The sequence below is a fragment of the Phyllostomus hastatus genome, unplaced genomic scaffold (assembly GCF_019186645.2).
Source record: "Phyllostomus hastatus isolate PE091 unplaced genomic scaffold, TTU_PhHast_1.1 phas_contig_210, whole genome shotgun sequence".
NCBI lineage: Eukaryota > Metazoa > Chordata > Mammalia > Chiroptera > Phyllostomidae > Phyllostomus > Phyllostomus hastatus.
Window position 1 is genome coordinate 28167126 of NW_025333737.1, and position 18283 is coordinate 28185408.

Genomic DNA, 18283 nt, shown 5'->3' on the forward strand with positions numbered 1-18283 from the left:
CCCCGCCATCCTCCTCCTCCTTCCCCACCCACGGAATCCCCCTGCTGGCCCCTCTGCCCCCTGGGGGGCCAGGGCTGAGAACCAGAACTGGTTTCTCCCTCCCATTTCAGGACCTGGCCCTTAGCCGCGGTGTGGGCAGCTTCCACAAGGCCGGCGTCCCAGGCCGGGGACGCTGGCTGACCCGTCAGGCCTCAGGGACCGGCAAGGATGTCCCCAGAGATCGCCAGCTCCTCATTAAAAACTGTGTGTCTCACCCCTTCCCTGAAAACCTTCAACTCTCAAAAGAGCATGGATGAAGGTCAAGTCACCCTGCCCCAGGGTCAGAGCCATCCTCACTGCCGCTGCCACCTGTCAACCTCCTCTGTGTGCCCCCATTTCCCTTACAGCCACACCCTGCCCACCCTCCAGGCCTCACAGTTTAATTATCTAGGCCCTTCATTCTCGCCCGCCCCACCCCCATTAAATAAGTTAATGTCATTTAAAGTGCTAAATTATAAACGAAAAGTATCAAATACCCCTCTTCTAGGCTACCCTCTCCCAGGGCAGTGTCCCCAGGGTCAGGCTGTCTGCTCAACCCCCGTCCACAGCCAGCGGTGGTCCCAAAGGGCCGGCAGCCCCTCATCACAGGAAGGGGGTCCCAGGACCAAGACACAGACCCAAAGGGCTCACAGACCTCTGAGGCCCCTCAATCTCTAAGGCCCCTTCTGGGCCCCAAACTCTCAACTCCAGGCCCTCCAGGGCACAGGTGGGAGGGCGCCAGGCAGCCGCCACGCTCCCTCGTCGGTCCCGAGCTTGCAACACGCAGGTCGGCCGCCTCCGGGGCTGGGCCGAGTCTGCCTGCGTCCCGTGTTCCAGTCCGATGGTGGGGTGGGTCCAATGTCCAGGTTTTCCTCCAGGGAGGTTCCCGAGGAAGGGGCGGAGGCGTCTCGCTGCTCCAAGTCTCCGTGGCTCAGAGTTCGTTTGGAGCGCTCTTGGGAAGTTGGGGGGAGGGGAGGGGGGAGAGGAGGGGGAGGGCACAGGAACTTCAGCATGGACTTGGACAGAGGAGTGGCGAGAGAGAAAAGGGAGGGAGGGTGGTAGAAGTGGGCCATTTTGGAACAGGAAACCAAAGGAAGGTGGTGTGTTTTGGTTCTCAGTTTTGCTCTTTTTGTTGTTGTTGTTAAAAAAAAAGAGGACGATTAAAAGTGAATCATTAAAAAAAAGAGAAACCACCAACAGGGAATGAGTAGAGAGAGGTGAGAAGGCCCACACCTGTGGCAACCCTTGGTGGGGGGGGGTCTGGAGCATGGGGGGTGGGGGGGTGGAGGGAAGCGTAGGGAGATCAATGGCAGGGGTCGGGGAGGGGTCAGGCTGGGTGGAGGTGTGAGGGGGCTTCTAGAAGGAGATGGAAGAATTCCTCGCCCCAAACGAAGTCAATACAGGGATAGAGGTTCTGGAGGCCGAGGGCTTTTCTGAGACTGGGCTTGAGGTCTCGCTCGACCCGCTCGTCTCCCTAGACGGTTTAGTGGCCTGGAAAAAAACAGCGGTCCCGGGTCAGAGAGAGGAAGGGAGGGCCTGCATGCTGGCCCCCAGCGGAAGCCTTAAAAAATGAAAACCTGCACATATTCAAGAGAAAATTAACTGCAAAAGGAAGAAACCAGAGGGGCAGCTGAAGAGAGTGGCCCCCCTGAGACAGGGCAGGGGGCCACAGCAGGGGCAGAGTTGGCCCGGAGGGCCTGGGGGCCAGGGTGGGAATGTGGGTCCGAGGTCACTGACAGGACAGAGAGAGGGTGGGAGAGAGAGGCCAGAGAAGCACGAGGGAGACGCACCAGGGCCAGTGGACAGGGAGACGGGGGGGCGTGGGGGAGGGGACAGGAAAGGAAAGGAAGAAATGGAACATTAGCCACCACAGAGGTGCGTGCCCTCGGAGCAGGGAGGGAGTAGGTGGGCTCTCTGTGCCCGCTGGCCAGCAGCCCAGCCAGGGTCCCTTCCTACCCGACTCAGCGGGAGGCTGATTCTAAGCGGAAGGTTCTGTGGTGGCCCAGGAGGAGTGAGCGTGTCCTCCCGGGGAGCCCCTCTCTGCTGAACCTCCCCACCCCCACCCCACCCTGGAGGAAGAGGCGCTCCCTGCATGGAGCCTCCCTCTCCACCTCGCCCGGGTCACAGTTGCTTCAGCCTCCAGCCCGGCCTTGTGAGTCAGGGAGCTCACTCCCTCACCCCGGGGTGACAGGCCTTGCGCGGGGCCCAGGCAGCGCTGAGAGTCACAAACAGTCCAGTCCCTTCCCGCCTCCAGCAACTCCCTCCCTGCAGGTCTGCACCGTTCCAGAGCCATCTGCCTCACCTCAAGGGAATGACAGGTCACAAATGCAGATTCCCGGGCCCGCTCCAGAATCCACCTCCGGTGTGGGCTCAGGAGCCTGCGTGTTAGGCAGGAGTCCCGGGTGGTCCTGCTGCACGCTTAACTTCGAGATCCGCTGGGTTAGGGCTGCACAGCCCGGTTTTCTCCCTGTCCCTCCTGGCCTTACTTAGCTACTAGTGCAATAAGTGAACCGTATTGATTTAAAAAAAAAAAAAAAAAAAAGGACAGAAAGGGCCCTGGCCAGGTGGCTCAGTCGGTTGGAGTGTCTTCCCATACACCAAAAGGCTGTGGGTTTGATTTCCCGTCATATCAATGTCTGTCTGTCTGTCTGTCTGTCTGTCTCCCCCCCCCCTTTTCCTCTGTCTCTGAAAGTCAGTGGACATATTATTGGGCGAGGATTAAAACAAAGACAGCCCTGGCTGGTGTGGCTCAGTGGACTGAGGGTGGCTGGTTGGATTCCCAGGGCACATGCCTGGGTTGCGGGCCAGGTTCCCCAGTAGGGGGCGCGTGAGAGGCAACCACACATTGATATTTCTCTCCCTCTCTTTCTCTCCCCACTTCTCCTCTCTCTAAAAGTAAATAAATAAAACCTTTAAAAAAAAGACAGAAAGGAAGAGGACTGGAAAGAGAATGCTGTGGCCCGTCGCCAGAGGCCTCCTGCAGTGAGGTCCGGGCCGGGTCGGCCGGTTTCCCACGACCTACACGATCAGCCAGCTGCTGGGTCAGCTCTTTGCAGGGGGAAAGCCAGACCGTGGCCCCGGCAGCCGGGAAGGGAAAGGAGCCGGCATGCAGCCTGACCGCTGACTTGAACCTGCCCTTGTGGCCGGTGGCCAGTTCTTCTTCCCCACTGCCCGTAGACTCCCCCTGGTTTGCTCACCACACTGCAGCTGCTTACACTGCCCCCTTGAGGAAGAGCAGGGCAAGTTCCCCACGGGTCTTCCACCCCTCTCTTGACTGCGGCCGGGCTTGGTCCCTGTTCTCCGGGCCCAGTACTGACGCCCCAAGAAAACTCATTTAAAGGCAACCAAGAGCCTGGCTGGTGTAGCTCAGTGGATTGAGCGCAGGCTGCGAACCAAAGCATCGCAGGTTCGATTCCCAGTCAGGGTACATGCCTGGGTTACAGGCCACAGCCCCCAGCAACCGCACATTGATGTTTCTCTCTCTCTCTTTCTCTCTCCCTTCCCTCTCTAAAAATAAATAAAATCTTTAAAAAAAAGGCAACCAAGAGCTCTCTTGCTCCCCTACCTTAAGCTCCTGCCCTGCCCCTCCCCTTCCACCCTTTCCTGTTCCAAGTTCTCTCTCCCAAAGCCAGGTGGGAGAGTCCAGGCCCCTCTGCTTCCTCCCCGGGGCCCCTCACAGCTCACGTCCCAGCTGTTTGGTTCCCTCCCAGCTGTCCTCTTTGTGCTCAGCCCATCTCTAGTTAAAAGCGTTTTCTGTTCCTTCACGGGAGCGCTTGTTAAAAGCCTCCATCCATTCCGAGCTTTGGTCTTTAAAACACCTGCCCCCCCCCCTTGGGCCTCCACCTGACTCATGCGTTTGCTCAGGTGAGGTGCCCTCACCCAGGTGGTGCCCCCCTCCTGCCAAGGCCGGCGACCATCAGCTCTGGGCGGAGTCCCCGCAGGCGCCCCTCCCCCCAACCCGCCATCTTCCCGGAGACCTCCTACGGTGACTCCATGAGCATCTGCTTGGTAAAATTCTCTCAGGCCATCTTCCTTCCCAGGAGCCTGGCCGCGGCAATGGCCAAAACCCACTTTCCTGAAGCTGGGGGAGCTCCATGTCCATCCGTGCCTGTGACCCTGCCCTGTGCTGCTCAGAAGTCTCAGGTGACACAGCTGCTGTCTCTGAAGGTTCCTGCCACTGGCGTTTCACCAGCCAGTCCTCTCCTGTTGCTCCTAATCACGTTCGGAGAAGCGGAGCTTTGTCACCTTTGTGGCGGGGCAGAAACCTCACAAATGTTCAGCTTTCAGCCAGGGGGGAGACTGGAACCCGTGGCTGGGGCCCAGAGGGCTGAGCCCAGCATCCTTCCCCTTCCCATGGGTCAGAGGTTAGCAGCCCCGCTACGCCCTCAGCGTGCTGACCTGTCCCTCCACACTACGACACACAGATTTCCATACAGGTGTAATCCTCCCGACGCGGCAGACCCTGCTGGCGCCTCCCCCAGGGCCACGCCCAGTGCCACCTCCCCCCCCACCCCCCGCCCACTAGCCCCTCTTTCTTGCTATCTGCCTGACCCGGGCCCTGGACTGTCAGGAGAGACGGGGCTTCTCCCAGCGCTCGGTGGGTGGGTCCTGATGAGTCTACGGCTGAAGTCCCAGCTCTGCCACTTCCTCATCGTGTGACCCTAAGCAGAGTCTCTGGAGCCTTCCTGTCCTCACCAGCAAGGCAGGGAAAACAGCCCCGGCAGCATCAGAGTCACACGAGATGATGCACCACAGAGCCTGGGGCCAGTGTCTGCGCCCAGGACCTGACAGACGGAACAATTATTACTTATTGTCATGTCACTGTAACCCTTCAGGTCTGCTTTGTCTGTTTCCATCTGGTTCGGGCCTGACTCCTGGCGAATTCCTTCATCTATTCACTCACCTGCCCAGTAACTGTTTACTGAGTGCCCAAGGGGGCCAGCCACTGCTGTAGGTGCGGAGGGGTTAGCAGCGACAAATCAGATCCAGCACATAAGTTGTTATGAGGATTAAGACACGTAAACTTGGTGCATGGAACGTGTACTGATTATTTTCTGTCTGCCTCTCCGACCCCCCTCCCCCCAATCCAAGTCCTGCCCTGCGCCTTGGCTGGCTGACCCCCCACCCCACCCCCAAGCCTTTGCTGACTAGCTTCTGGTTCGGTTCAGCCAGTGACCGGGATTAGGGCAGGGTGGACAGAGAGCGGGTGAAGTTTCTTCTCTACCTCCTTCCTCCTTGGTGTCCAGTTGCTGGCAGTAGCCCCGCCCTCTGTAACCATAGCTCCCGCTGCCCAGCTCAGACTGGGCTCCCTGAACTCTGGGCCTCCCTGCCCCTCTCCCTACGGAGGCACGGGTTCCTGCTTTCCCCAGTCCCTGGGCGCCTCAGCATCCCTAGTTTCCCCTGACTCGCTGGGTGGGCCCTTCGTTACGGTCCCTCCATCGGAGCCACCCGAGGAGACCCAGGAGGCGCCCACCAGTCTCCCAGCTGCCATGCCACCCTTGGGTCCTGAGCACAGCCCCAGGAGACTTTTCTCAATCACGCCTGTAGCGCCAGGCGCTGCTGCACCGTCTCAGAGCTCCCGTCCTTGGCCCCCGACTTCTGTGTCTCCGGTCCTGGCACTTCTGTCTCCCTCCCCCATCACCATCAGAGACGGCTTGGAGCCCAAGGTTTGAACTACGTGATGGGGAAGAGGCTTCTGCCCTGCCCTTGACACACGCACAGTGTGACCAACGACGGTGGTGACTCCTTCCCTTTTTGGAGAGCACTGGGTGGCTTTCAAAGCGCTGCCCCACACCCACCCAGAGTTCTGTGACCTCGGAACCTGCTGCTGGGTTTTTGTCCCCGTGGTACAGACGAGGAAGGAGAGTGCAGGGGGCAGAGGACATGGGCCCAGGTCACAGACTGACTGGGTATGGAGCGGTGGCCCAGCCCAGAGGACAGAGGGCCAGGTGACCCAGGGTGGCCCAGCGAGTGGAGGGTGTGGGTGGGGGGAGGGAGAGCCGGGTGGGCGGGGGGAGCCCGGCTGTCACGAAGCGCCCCGGGCAGCGGGGGAGGACTGTGTATTTCCTTACCCAAAGACCGGCTTCCAAGCTGGGGGTGTGACGTCACCACATCTGCATTTTACAAACACCCCCCACCCCACGGGGCCGGGAGACAGGCTGAAGGAGACAGAAGTCACAGGGAGAATGCAGAAGAGCCTGCAGTTGGGTGGCGGGGCCTGAGGTGAATCCTCTCCCTGCCTCTGTAAAAATTTCCACGCGGAATATGTATTATGTATTAGAAAGAAAGTGCTTCTTTAAAGAAAGGCCCTAGAAAAGGGAACGCGAAAGCCATAGCAAGACCAGAGGCGGAAGCGTGAAGAGAGAACCACGCACGATGTCCATGCGGGAGATGAGGGGGGGAGGAGGGGCTCCCCGAGACGCCCCGGCGTGGGCGCACACCTGCGGGTGGGTGACACGTCCTGAGGGGAAAGCGGCTGGCAGGCTTGAGCTCAGAACAGAGCCCCGGGCAGGGACGGACGGCACCTGGTGCCCGAGGAGAGGTGCATGCGGAGAGGTGCATGCGGCGTGAGCAGAAAAGGGGCCAAAGAGGAGGAGCAGACATCAAAGAATGGGGGGTCAACACAGCCCCCGGGGTGTGTGCTGCGGGGGGAGGGGGGCATAGCATGCTGCTCCTGCTGCAGAGAGGGGGGGGGCACAGCCGGAGGCCGCTGGAGACCTAGCCGAGCCCAGGGGTGAGGCTGGAGGGGAGGCAGAGTGGGCTGCGGAGTGAAGGAGAGGGTGCGGCGGCCACGGAGGTGACGGTGGGCAGGAGAGAGGGCGATGCGCCAGGAGCCGTGCGCTGGGGAAGCTGGGAGTCGGGGCAGGAGACGGTGGGTCATAATGACATGGGGGCGGGGGGAGGGCCTGAGGAAGAGGATGCAGCAAATGCATTTTGGGGGAGGGTTTCAGGCAGTCTGGATTTGAATCCCGTTCCACGACTTGCCAGCTGTGTGATCTCACATAAAGCCTCAGTCTCCCCGTCTACCAAACGGGGACGGTAAGGACCTCTCTTGGACTGATGAGTGTGAAAGGACATAACGTGTGTCCGGCACAAGTGACTACACCACGAGCATCCGCTGCCATTCTGGACACAGAGGAGGGACCGGCCTGGACAGGACGAGTGGAACTCTTCCAGGGTGGTGGCGGGAAAAAGAGCTAGGGATGGGATTCGCAGATGTGCTGGGAGACCCGTGAGGAGGACAGGGGGCTGGTGGGAAGCTGGGGAGGAGAGGCTGGTCAGGGGGTGGGCGGGGCGGATCCTCCAGAGGACCAGCAGGAGGCGGGACCTGCACGCCCAGGGATGTCCCAGGCCGTGTGCTGGGAAGCTTTGGGATGCCCGCGTCCCAGTCCCCACTCTGATCCCCTTTGCTCTGCACCCTGGGGAGGGGAGTCCCTTTCCCCCTCCGAGCTGTCTCCTGGGCTGCAAAGGAGGCGGCTGGACTTGTTCTTTTCTAACTTCCTGCCTCTGAGCCGAGAGCCTTCTTCATGGAGCAGCATCTGGACATGCCACAGCCCTGACCCCACCCCAGCACTCAGAACGGGGGCCGGACATGCAGCAGCTGCTGAGAAATATTCACTGAACCAAATGCACTAAAGGTCGCGCAGGCTCTAAGCCCAGGGGCCACCCTGCACCTCTGACCCGGCCACACACTGACCCCAGGGCGGAAAGACCCAGGATGAGGTGGTCAACTTTGTACCCCAACCTGCCACTTAAATCTGAAAGGGGGTGAGGCACTCCCGCTGCTCCCGCCCCATCTGGGGGCCAAAGTCTCTCTCGTTTCTCGCCCTCCCCATGGACCGTCGGCGGGAACACACTGACACCCAACACGAGCCTGAGAAGCAGATGCAAGCTGGTTTCCCCCTCAGCGGCCAGACGGCCTGGGAGCTGAGAGAGGAGCTGACGCGAGACCAGAGCCCCAAAGAGCAGGCAGGACTGAGAGTGGAGAGAAGCCGGGAGAGGAGGGGAGGGCAGGAGGTGAAGAGGTATATAAGGCCCCTCCCACCGCAGGGCAGGCCAGGCCCTCGAAGGGACCGGTTATTGGGGCTGGTGGGAACGGGAGTCTACTGGTTCCGACCCCTGCAGAAGCAACTGGGGAAGAGCCTTGTAAAGGGGAGGGGCCTGGTCGAGGACGCACGCTCTAAACCAGACCCAGAGCCCTGGGCTTGGGGGGAGGAGAGGGGAGACTGCTCCAGGGGCCGGTGGGGCAGCCCTGGCAGGGAGGGTCTCTCAGGACAGTGGGTGGGAAGGTGGGCCCAATGGCAGGAGGGGGCCAGCACACAGTAGGAGCACGCAGCACTGCAGGGGTGGGGGCAGGGCTGCATGGGGCCACCTCCTGTTCCCCCCCCCCCGCCCCCCGCGTTCCCCAGGCGCCCACCTTACCTGCTGCTGGGCCTGGATCCTCATGTACTCGGCCCTCTGCTTGCCGTGCTTGCCTTTGTCAGGGCTGCCTGGCTGGCCCGGGGCCGCCTTCAGCCGAGAGGCCCCCGGAGTCACCACCTTCATGGGTGGCACACTGCCGCCGCCACTCTGCAGGAAGGGGAACAGGGTTACAGTTGGAGGGAAATCACACAGGAACCCTAGGCACTCGGGGTGCGGGGCGGGGGCGGGGGGGGGCGGCTCCCGGTCTGGGACCTCTTCAGTGGGCCCTGGAGGCCCGGTCCCAGCTCCACGTCCCCGGCCAGGACTCAGGCCCACTCTCTGAGGCCAGGTTTAAGGTGTCCCCGAAGAGAAGGTAACGGAGCCCCCAGCTAGATCCCTAACCACTCTGCTCCCAAGTGAGGGAGCTCTTGGGTGATTTCCTTAAACAGCCAGAGGCAGCTGGCGACCCCTAGGGGCAGCCGCTTCCAAAGTAAAGGTCCCTAGTACCACCCGCACTCCCAGCAAGAGACACAGTCCTGAGCCGGGGGGCGGGGGGGGGGGGGGGGGGATGTCCGAGACGGAGCGGGAGGGGTTCTTGACAACGGCAGACAGCAGGACTGGCAGCCCCAGGCCCACAGCTTCCTCCCGGTGGGAGGAGGTGGGTCAAGTCTCCCTGGAGACGGACAGGTCTGGCCCCCTCGAACCACCCCAGGCACCAGGCCTGCCCAGAAGGGCTCTGGGATCCAGAGGTGCAGGCAGAGAACAACAGAGACAGAGAGAGTCAGACAGGAGAGGGGAGGGGGCGTGGGGATAGGAAAGGGGGAGAGAACTTTATTTGTCAGTTTACAGATACAGAGCAGGGGAGAAGTCCTGGTCCCTGCCGGGGCTGGACGGGCTGACCCCTAGGGAGGCCGGCTTCCCAGCCTCCTCGGGCTCTGCCCGCAAAGCCCACCGGGCGCCAGGCTCCCAGGAGGGTGAGAGGAAGCGGGCGGGGGGAGGAGGGGTTGTCGGTGCTCCTGCAGGCCCCAACTCCCGCCTGCTCTGAAGACGGAGAGACTGCAGCATGAAGACAGGAGGGGAGGGCAGGGGAGGAGGCGGCCACCTTGGGAGTGGGGGGTGGGGGCGGGGGGCTGCCGGGGGGCCCCTCGGAGGGGGCCGTGCCCATCTGGCTCAGGGTGGCTTCCAGCTCCCGGAGCGACTCTTCCAGGCTGTCCATCCGCTGGGTGGTGGTGCCCCGCACTGTGCAGCCGGAGCCGACAGCAGGCTGGCCCTTACAGTTCCCCCTGCAAGGCTGGGCGTTGTGTCCAGAGTCCTTGGGGGTCTCCTCTGGGTGGGTCTCAGCAGTGGAAGGCTCCCGAGTCGTGTCTGGGGCTGGTCCCCGAGAACAGGGAACCCTGACCCCTCCCTCTTCTCGACTGCAGCCCTCTGTGCCCAGACTCTTCAGAGAGGTCCCTTCCTTTTCGGGCATCAAGTTGCTCCTGGGCCCAGAAGCCTCAGCCAAGACCCCTGGCGGGGCCTGTGGGCCATCCCAGTCCCTCCCACTGCCAACCAGGGTCCGGGGTCTCGGGGTGGGGGTTGTTCTGGGACTGGGCTCTTCAAGCCTGGCCTCTGGCGGGGACGGAGGGTTGGGGGCACACTCCGTCAAGACGATGCAGGGCACACAGAAGGCCCTGGGCTCTGGGGCAGCCTGCAGGGAAAAGAAAGATAAGGCAGAATGTGATCCCTACAAACCAAACCGCCTGAGCTGGGGTGGGGGTTAGACAGCAGGTGAGCCCAGCCCTTCCTTTCATAGATGGGGACACTGAGGCAAGGAAGGGGCCTGAGTTAACCCAGCGATAGAGGCCAGGCTGGGACCAGAGCTCACGCTTCTTTCCACCGCACCCCCTGGCCTCCCATTTCCTGGCACAGACACCAGTTTATCTAGAAGCGCAGACACGCTGACTTCTCGTTGCCCAGGCCACATTCTGGGAGCGGGTCTCGCAGGGACTCCCATGAGCTTGCGATGGGGCAATCATAGGAGGGGTGGGCGGAGAATCGAGTGAGCTCATGTGGGCACCTGCCCAGAACAGCGCCTGGCGCACTGTAAGTGCTCGGTGAGTATTGGCTATTCGCTGAATTGCACTGAACAGTGGGGGCCAGCAGCCCCGTGTGGGTACAGACCAGATGTCGGTCTCTGGCATTGGAGGGTGGGGCTCTCATCCTCATCACAGGCCAGAGGCTCCTGGTCCCTCCACCCCCAACCTTTGGAACTTCCTCCAAGGGTTTCACAGTCGCCACGAGGGGAGGAGTTCAGACAAAGCCCTCCACTGCAGGCAGGCTCGGGCAGAGCTAGGGCCCCTGCTTCTGTGTGAACGCCCTCGCTCTGGCTTTGGTGGGGGCGCAAAGAGATCCCCCAAACTGCGTGAACCCTGGCCTAATTCCGAGCACCAGTTCTGTAAAAGGCTCTGTCAGATCCGTCTTCACCTTCAGCCCTTACTGTGACCCACAGAATGGCCGCTGCTCTCGTCTCCACTTTCCCAGTGAGGAGATGGAGGGTGAGGAGTGTCATGTGATTCACTCAAGGTCATTGACCCACAGCGAGTTAGTGACAGAGGCAGGATTTGAACCCAGGTAGTCTGACTCCAAGTCCAGTCAGACTCTTTCCACTAAAAGGAGCCATAGGGCAATTTGTGGGGGTGTTAGCAGAGGCTCCCAGCCTCCCTCCCAGGGCAGCCCACCAGCCCCGCCGCCTGCTTACCTGGAGGTGGCGGTGCAGACTGGGAAGGTGGAGAGGGCGACCCACACCTGCCCAACTCCACTGCCCGATGGCGCCTCAGGATGCAGAGGGTGGGCCAGGCCCCAAAGGCCAGCGGAGGGGCTTTGCCCACCGGGCCCCTTCAGGATCGGCGCCCAGAGCCAGAAAGGGACAGGGGCTGGGTGCCAAAGGCACAGCCCGCTGGGGGCAGCCCTTCCGCACTGCGCATCCCAGACGGCCCCTCAGACCGCTCTGTGCCCCTCCTCTGCCCAGCAGACAGCACTGTCCACCCATCTGGTGCCTGTCTGCTCCCCCTGGCCAGGAAGACAGAGCAACGCCAGGCCTCAAGCCAGAACAGAAATCACGTGGTGGCCCGCACGGAGCCCACCGTGGGCAGAGGAGAAGCAGACGGGTCAGGTGAGCCCGCGTGTGCATTGGCAGCTACCCCCAGAGAGCAGGGGCCTCCTGTCCTGAGGTGACTGAGCCGTGGGAAAGGCTCCCAGACCACCCCCCGCCCACCCCCCCCCCTCACCCAAGGCCGTCTTCCCCAAGCACGGCCTCCTGGGGGTGCAGACCGCGGCACCACCCCCAAGTTCCCAAGGAAGAGTGAGGAGGAAACCAATGCAGCAGGACAGCAGCAAGGACGGAAGTTAGAGAGAAGGGAGGACTTCCCAGTGCCGAGAGATACGGAACGAGCAGCCAAGGAAGGGTGTGAGTTTCTTCCATTCTGAGCTCCCTGACCAAGGAAGGGGGCACGATGGGGCCATGGGTCAGAGGGAGGCTGTCGATGAGCGCCCCCCGCGCCGTGAGTCCTGGCCCCCAGTGCCAGGCCTAGATTCTAGTGGGAGAAACGGAGCCCCTGACTGGCACAGGCAGCAGAGCAGGGGGACGGCAGGGACGAGGCAGGGACTCAGGACAAAGATTCTGAGTTGGACCTAGAGTCCTCCAGTGAGCCAGGCCCAGACCCCTCCGTGGACCCAGGCGAAACCCAGATCGCAGGCCAGGCCTAGACTAGGGCCACAGATTGGGACAGAATGCCCAGGTCACCAGGAGCTGGCTCGGGATCAAGCCTGTAAGAAAAAGCAGGTCCAGCCCTGGCTGGCGTAGCTCAGTGGATTGAGCGCGGGCTGCGAACAAAGGCATCGCAGGTTTGATTCCCAGTCAGGGCACATGCCTGGGTTGCAGGCCACGGCCCCCAGCAACCACACATTGATGTTTCTCTCTCTCCTTCTCCCTCCCTTCCCTCTCTAAAAATGAATAAATAAAATCTTTAAAAAGTATATATATATATATAAAATGTTTAAAAATTAAAAAAAAAGAAAAGAAAAAGCAGGCCCAAGGGATCGCTGGATACCACACTGCTGAAGTCTCAGGAACAGAAGGCAGGGGTGCGTGCCTGTCCTTGAGCGGGGGTGGGGGTGGGGGGGTGATTCCCCATGGGTGAGGCTGTGGCAGTGGCGGGGACCCAGGGGTGTAACTGGCATTTTAGCAAGGTAGCGTGACAGGTGGAGACAGGAAGCTGTGGAGGCACAGGCAGAAAGAGCGCGTGAGAGGTGGGGGGCAGCCCGTTACCTTCCATGTGGGACCTGGGGCTGAGCCCCCAGGGGGCCCGGGGTCCTGGGGGGACAGCAAGGTGGGGATCGGCTGGCGGCGGGGTGGAGGGGGGAGGGAAGGCACTGAGCTTCTCTCAAACACCTGGGGAGCAGAAGGTGGGGGAAGGTTTGGAGGAGGGGTACAGGGAGGACCATGGGGGTGCTGGCCTACGGCGCAGGCACCCACAGGCAGGGGTGGCCCGGGCTGGCACTGGGATCCCGGCTTGGCTTTGGCCCCTCGCAGTGGCCACTGGCCACCCTGCCCTCCGCTTTGTCTCTCCTTCAGAAGCCCTGGAAGCCCAGTGTCTGCAGCCATTGCGGGGGGCGGGGGGAGGGGCTGAGAACACCGGAGTATGAGGGCCTTGGGGACAAGGGCGTCAAATGCTCAAAGAGCGCTTGAGGACGGTGGTCTCAGAGCATGGCGGGGTCTCAAGGCAGTTGGGGGTGGGTCTCAAAGACTACAATCAAAGACCTCAAACCTGCCAGGAGAGACTTCAGGACCCCTCCCCCGTTTCACAGTGGAGAAAAAGTTGAGAAGGGTGGGGCTCTGAATAGCGGGAAGCCCAAGAGGCCAACCAGGTGTCCCAGTCCAGCCACCTCGCCCCGGGGCCCCGCTTGGCAGGGAAAGGGAGGCGGGTCTGGCTGATGACTCGGGGGCCAGCCGCACCCCCGACCCACCTCCAGCTCTGCGATGATGCGGTCCTCATCGTCCTCGTCCTTGATGGCAGAGGCCATGATGGGTGGTGTGGAGGCCGGGCGGGCCACCTCGGACACCGTCCGGCGCAGCTTCACTTGGGGTTTCTGCACCTCCAGCTCCTCAGACTCGGCCTTCTGCAAGGCCCAGGCCCCCGTCAGGACCAGACTCTGCCCCGCCTTCAACCCAGCTCGCCTCCTGGGCTCCCTGGGTTCCAGACCGCCTCACAGCTGCCCTAGCTCCTCATCCTTCCAGAATGGCCCCTTCCCACGGCGGGGGCCCAAGTCAGACGAGAACCACCATTGGTCAGCCCCCTTCTCTCCTTCTGCTTCCTCTGAGAGAGAGGACCGCCCAGAGGATCCGCAGAGGTCACTTCAGGCATCCCCCTAACTCAACTTCCCCACCCCCTGCCCAGGGTGGGGGCGGTACCTTGATGAAAGCCGAGTCCTTCTTGCTGGTGACCACAACCTCTCCAGTGCGGGTGGTGGTCAGGCCGTGGGAAGAGGGGAAGCTCCGGCGGGGAGGGGGTGGTGGGGGCGACTTAGAGGGCTTCTCCGTGCGGTATCGGGGCACCGTCAGCTCATCTGCAGGCAGCCAAGGAGCTGGAGGTCAGGGGACCTGTAACCCTGGAGTCTGGGAGCCACATCTGACTCCAAGGGGGTAAACCTTGCTTCCTCTTCCAGGGAGGAGGGGAGGGGAAGGCTCAGGGAGAAGGACACAGGCTCCCTCCTCCTTCTCTCTGACCTCCCCCTGCAGTCGAGCCCCAAACCCCGCCACTCCGCCCCTTACAGCACTCTCTCACCCTCCCACTCAAAGTGTGGGCCGTGGGCCAGCAGCACTGGCAGCTCCTGGGAGCTTGTTAGGAATGCAGAAGCTCAGGCCCCACCCAGAGCTGCTGGACCAGAAGCCAAATTTTGACCGATCCCCCAGGTGACTTCGGGGGCAGATTCAAGTTTGAGAAAGGTCGCTGTCATTCATCTCTTTTCTACCTGCCCCTTTTCTACCTGCCCCTGCCCTCGTGTGGATCTGCATCCTTTTCCCATCAAGAGAGAAGGTAACTATTGCAAGAGCACGACCCTGCCCACCAAGTGCTCCCTTCCCCCAGTTCTCCTGGCAGCTGGGGCTGTTCCCAGGGCAACCTGCAGAACAGCCACTCAAACCCGACGTTCCTCTGCCTTTCATCCTCGGTGGCTCTCTGTTACCCAGAATACATCCAAGCTCCCTGGCCCGGCACCCTGTGTGCCTGCCAGTCTTTCGGCCTCGGCTCTGCTTGCCACTCCCTTGCCTGGGCTCGGCTGGGCATCACCGCACACCTACCTCCAGGCACCTGCGCATGCTGTTTCCTCTCCCAGGGAAGCACCTACTCGTTTTCAAGACTCCCGTGGAGAGTGCCCTCCTATGGGAAGCCCTTCCTGCCCTCCCAGGGCCTCCTCTGGGATTGCTGGACAGCAAAGTGCACCCCCACGCGGCATTTAGCACCTCATCCTACCTCTGGTTTACACACTAGCTACGGCCTGGGACGGGTCACATGACCACACCGAGCTCAGTGCCGCCCTCTGAGAGACGGGAAGGACTGCTGAGACTGCCTCCTGGGGCGGTCATGGAGTTGCAAGAATTAATATATAGAAAGCATTTGGGGCAGTTCTTGTCACATAAGTGCTTGATAAACACATAAGTTAGTATTACCCCCTCATTAAATTTTAAGCTCCTTAAAAGCAAGCAGTGTCTTATCCCTTATTCCCAGCACCCAGTGCACAGTAGGTGCTTAGCAATATGTGTGGCAGGAATGAATGAAGGAAGGAAGGTTGCCATTTCTGGTTCGGATTCCTGCCTGACCTGTGAGCTCACAGGCAGGGGGTTTGGGGCACGTTCTGGGTCCGAGATGCGGAAGGATGGCTCTCTGCCTGGACCTGCCCCTCTTCCCTGCGAGGGTGTCCCAGCTGCAGTCAGGGCGGCGGGAAGAGGCCTTGACGGAGTCCACCTCTAACCCAGCTTCTGGGTCTCCCCGAGGTGGCTGAGGGTCAGGCTGCTGAGGTCCCGGCACCTCCCTTCTCCAGCAGCCTGACCTCGCACCTGTTCCCCACCCATCAGCCTGAAAGCTCCTGTAGCTGGGGCACCTCCCCTCCCCTGGGCTCCTCACCCACCCCTACCTTCCCCCCTACCTGAGCCCCTCCTTCCACTGGGCTCCGCTCGGGGGGCTGCCTTCTGGCCGTGGGGGACTTTCGGGGGCTTGTGGTCAGGGGTGGGGGCCAGGCCTGGGTGGGCCTTGCTCGCACAGTCCAGGTCCGGGATGGCCTTCAGCAGCTCCGCCTGTGTCTCCTCCAGTAGCCGATTGATGTCCTTCGCGCTATACTGGGTCAGCGCTGCCCGCTTCTCCTCCCAGTCCCTCTCGGCAGCCTTGGGAGGAGGGGGCGAGAGGCAGGACTGCAGTGGCTACCCTACTCCTGGACCTCTGGGGCCTCAGCCCCTTCCCCCAGCCACACAGGCAAGGAGGGGTAGAGGAAGCCCCACATTTGGTCCAGCTCCCTGAGGACCCTGGGACTTCTTAAATATTACATGCTTTCTCCATGAGTCTGGAATACCGCCTTTTTATACACGGCTCTCTTGGTACAGTTAGACCTGTTTGGGGACATTTTCTTTTCTTTCATTGACCACACAGTCTATTCTTATGCAAACACCACATTGCCCCAAGCATTATAACTTTATAATATGCTTTTCTGTCTAGCAGGACAAATGTCACCCTTAATATGTTTCTGAGACTTTCTCTCCCCTCAGGGAAAAGTTCCCATGATGCATCAGCTGACCCCCCCACCCTGGGCCCAGTACCTCAACACACACAGCTTTATCTACGCTTCTCTTGCCCGGCGCGTCCAGGCCTTTGGTGGGGTTGCCCCCCTTGGGGGTGGAAGGGGCTCCCTCGGGCGGCCCGCTCAGCTCATGGAGGTTTAGCGGAGGGCTGGGGGGCGGCAGTTCAAAGTCCAAGCTTTTGTTGAAGTCGGTCTCGGCTGTCACCTTCTTGGGGGACTGATTCAGGAGGTTGTTGGGGGGTGGCCACACCCCCTCGTCCACTTGCCTGGGGTTGGAAGAGTTAGGAGCAGCTGTGAGGCCAGCGGGGTGGTGGCCCCGAGAAAGGGAAGCCTGGCCTGAGGGAGGCGGGGTGGAAGGAGGGCTCTGGGACCTTGCGGGACAGAAGCAAGGGCCTGGGCAGGAGTAACGGCCCCCAGCATCAGGGACAGCCAAGCCTACAGCAAGTCAGAGTTGAGGTGTAACTCCAGTTGTCACGCCAGTGACCTTTAGGGGAGTGAGGAGAAGGGGTCAGGCTGATCTGTCAATCTGGGCCCAGCACGTGACCCCAGGGAAAACCAGAGGTCAGGGAAAGAATGACCTTCGGATCTGGGCCAGCATGTCCGTGACCCCACGACAGCGCTTGAGCAGCCCGTCCAGGCGCTGCGGCTCCTCCTTCAGGAACTTCACAGCCTCCACCTCCACGCGCAGCACCACCCGCATCTTGCTCTGCAGGCCTGGGAAGTGAGCTGAGGGGACCACAAGCAGCGAGCTGAGCGGGGAGCAGCCCAGAGGCCTGGGAGAATGGGCGGCAGAGAGGGCAGCGCCTGGGGTGGTGGCGGGGGCACAGCAGGGACTCCCACCTGGGTCACGAGCCTCGTGCACTGGCCCCCAGGCTCACCCTTGAGCTCCGTCAGCGTCTCCCCGAGCTGTTTCAGCACCAGTGCCTTCTCCTCCAGCTCGGGCCCAGGCACCAGCCGGTGGTTGTGGGAGACATCCCTCTGGATCTTCTCCACCGACTTCTCCAGGTCACTGCAGCCACAGAGAGACCCTCTCAGCCCCTCTGGCCCCAGCCCAGCCCCCTGAGATTGGGCAGCTGGAAAGAAATCAGGCCACCATCAGATCAAAATTAAAAGCCACCCATCAGGCCACATGCCCAAGTGAAATCAGAAACGCCAAACCTCAGAGAGGAGACTTCAGAAGAGTTCCCTAACGGGGGGGCCCCGGATCCCCTTCTGAAGCTCTGATCTTTAACCACGTCAGCTCAAATCTCTGTCCCTGTAACTTGCACCTTCTGGTTCCCGTTCTGCCAAAGGAGCAGCAGAGAACTTGGCAGCCTTTCAGGGAGCGGGAGGCGGCAGCACGTGCCCCGGAGGGCTCTCTTTTCTTGCAGGGCGACACCGCCGTGTCCACCTACCTTTTCTCAAATGGTCCAGACACTCGGCCTCTTTCTTTGAGGACAAAAGTGCTTTTGATTTTCAACTGTCTTATGATGTGCCTGTGTCGTTTTTAGAGCCCACATCTTTCTAAAATGTAAATCAGACCAAGTCACCCCGCACTACGTTGAACCCTATATGGAACCCATTGTTCTGAGGGCCGAATCCAAACCCTTCCAGGCAATCTCGAAGGGCAACAGGGTGAGAGCTGAAAATCTGACTCAGGGTCAGACAGATCCAAATTCCAGCCCCAGCTCAGCCCGTGCCTGCAGAGACACCTCGGGCAAGTGACCTACTCTCGCCAGGCCTCAACCTCCTCACCCAAAATAGGGAGATGGTGAGAGTTCCTCCCTCCTGGGGCCACTGTGAATATTAAATAAGCTCATGCAAATGGGAAAGGGTCAGCCAGAGGTAAGGCCCCCAGGGCTGCTCTTATTTTCCCTCCGGCCACCTCTCCTGTCCTCGTTTGTCTGGCTTCCATTTAGAACCGTCCAGAATTTCTCTGAGGGCTGTATGTGTACTGCCCTCTCTGGGCCTCTTTAATGCCATTTCCTCTGCCTGGAATACTCCGTTCAACACACACACATGCACATACATGCACACACATGCTCATATGTGTGTGCTC

At 61.0% G+C, this 18283-nt stretch overlaps 1 protein-coding gene across 1 annotated transcript in view; it reads right to left on the reverse strand.

Annotated features, from left to right (window-relative positions):
* Positions 1-1300: 1300 nt before the first annotated feature.
* Positions 1301-18283, reverse strand: part of SRCIN1 (SRC kinase signaling inhibitor 1) — a 65572-nt gene continuing 48589 nt past the window's right edge. The window contains 8 exon segments of the mRNA XM_045837152.1: positions 1301-1509; positions 8440-8586; positions 13423-13575; positions 13868-14022; positions 15601-15835; positions 16265-16511; positions 16824-16971; positions 17124-17254. Of these exon segments, the coding sequence (XP_045693108.1) occupies positions 1375-1509; positions 8440-8586; positions 13423-13575; positions 13868-14022; positions 15601-15835; positions 16265-16511; positions 16824-16971; positions 17124-17254 (1351 nt within the window). The 3' untranslated portion in view covers positions 1301-1374.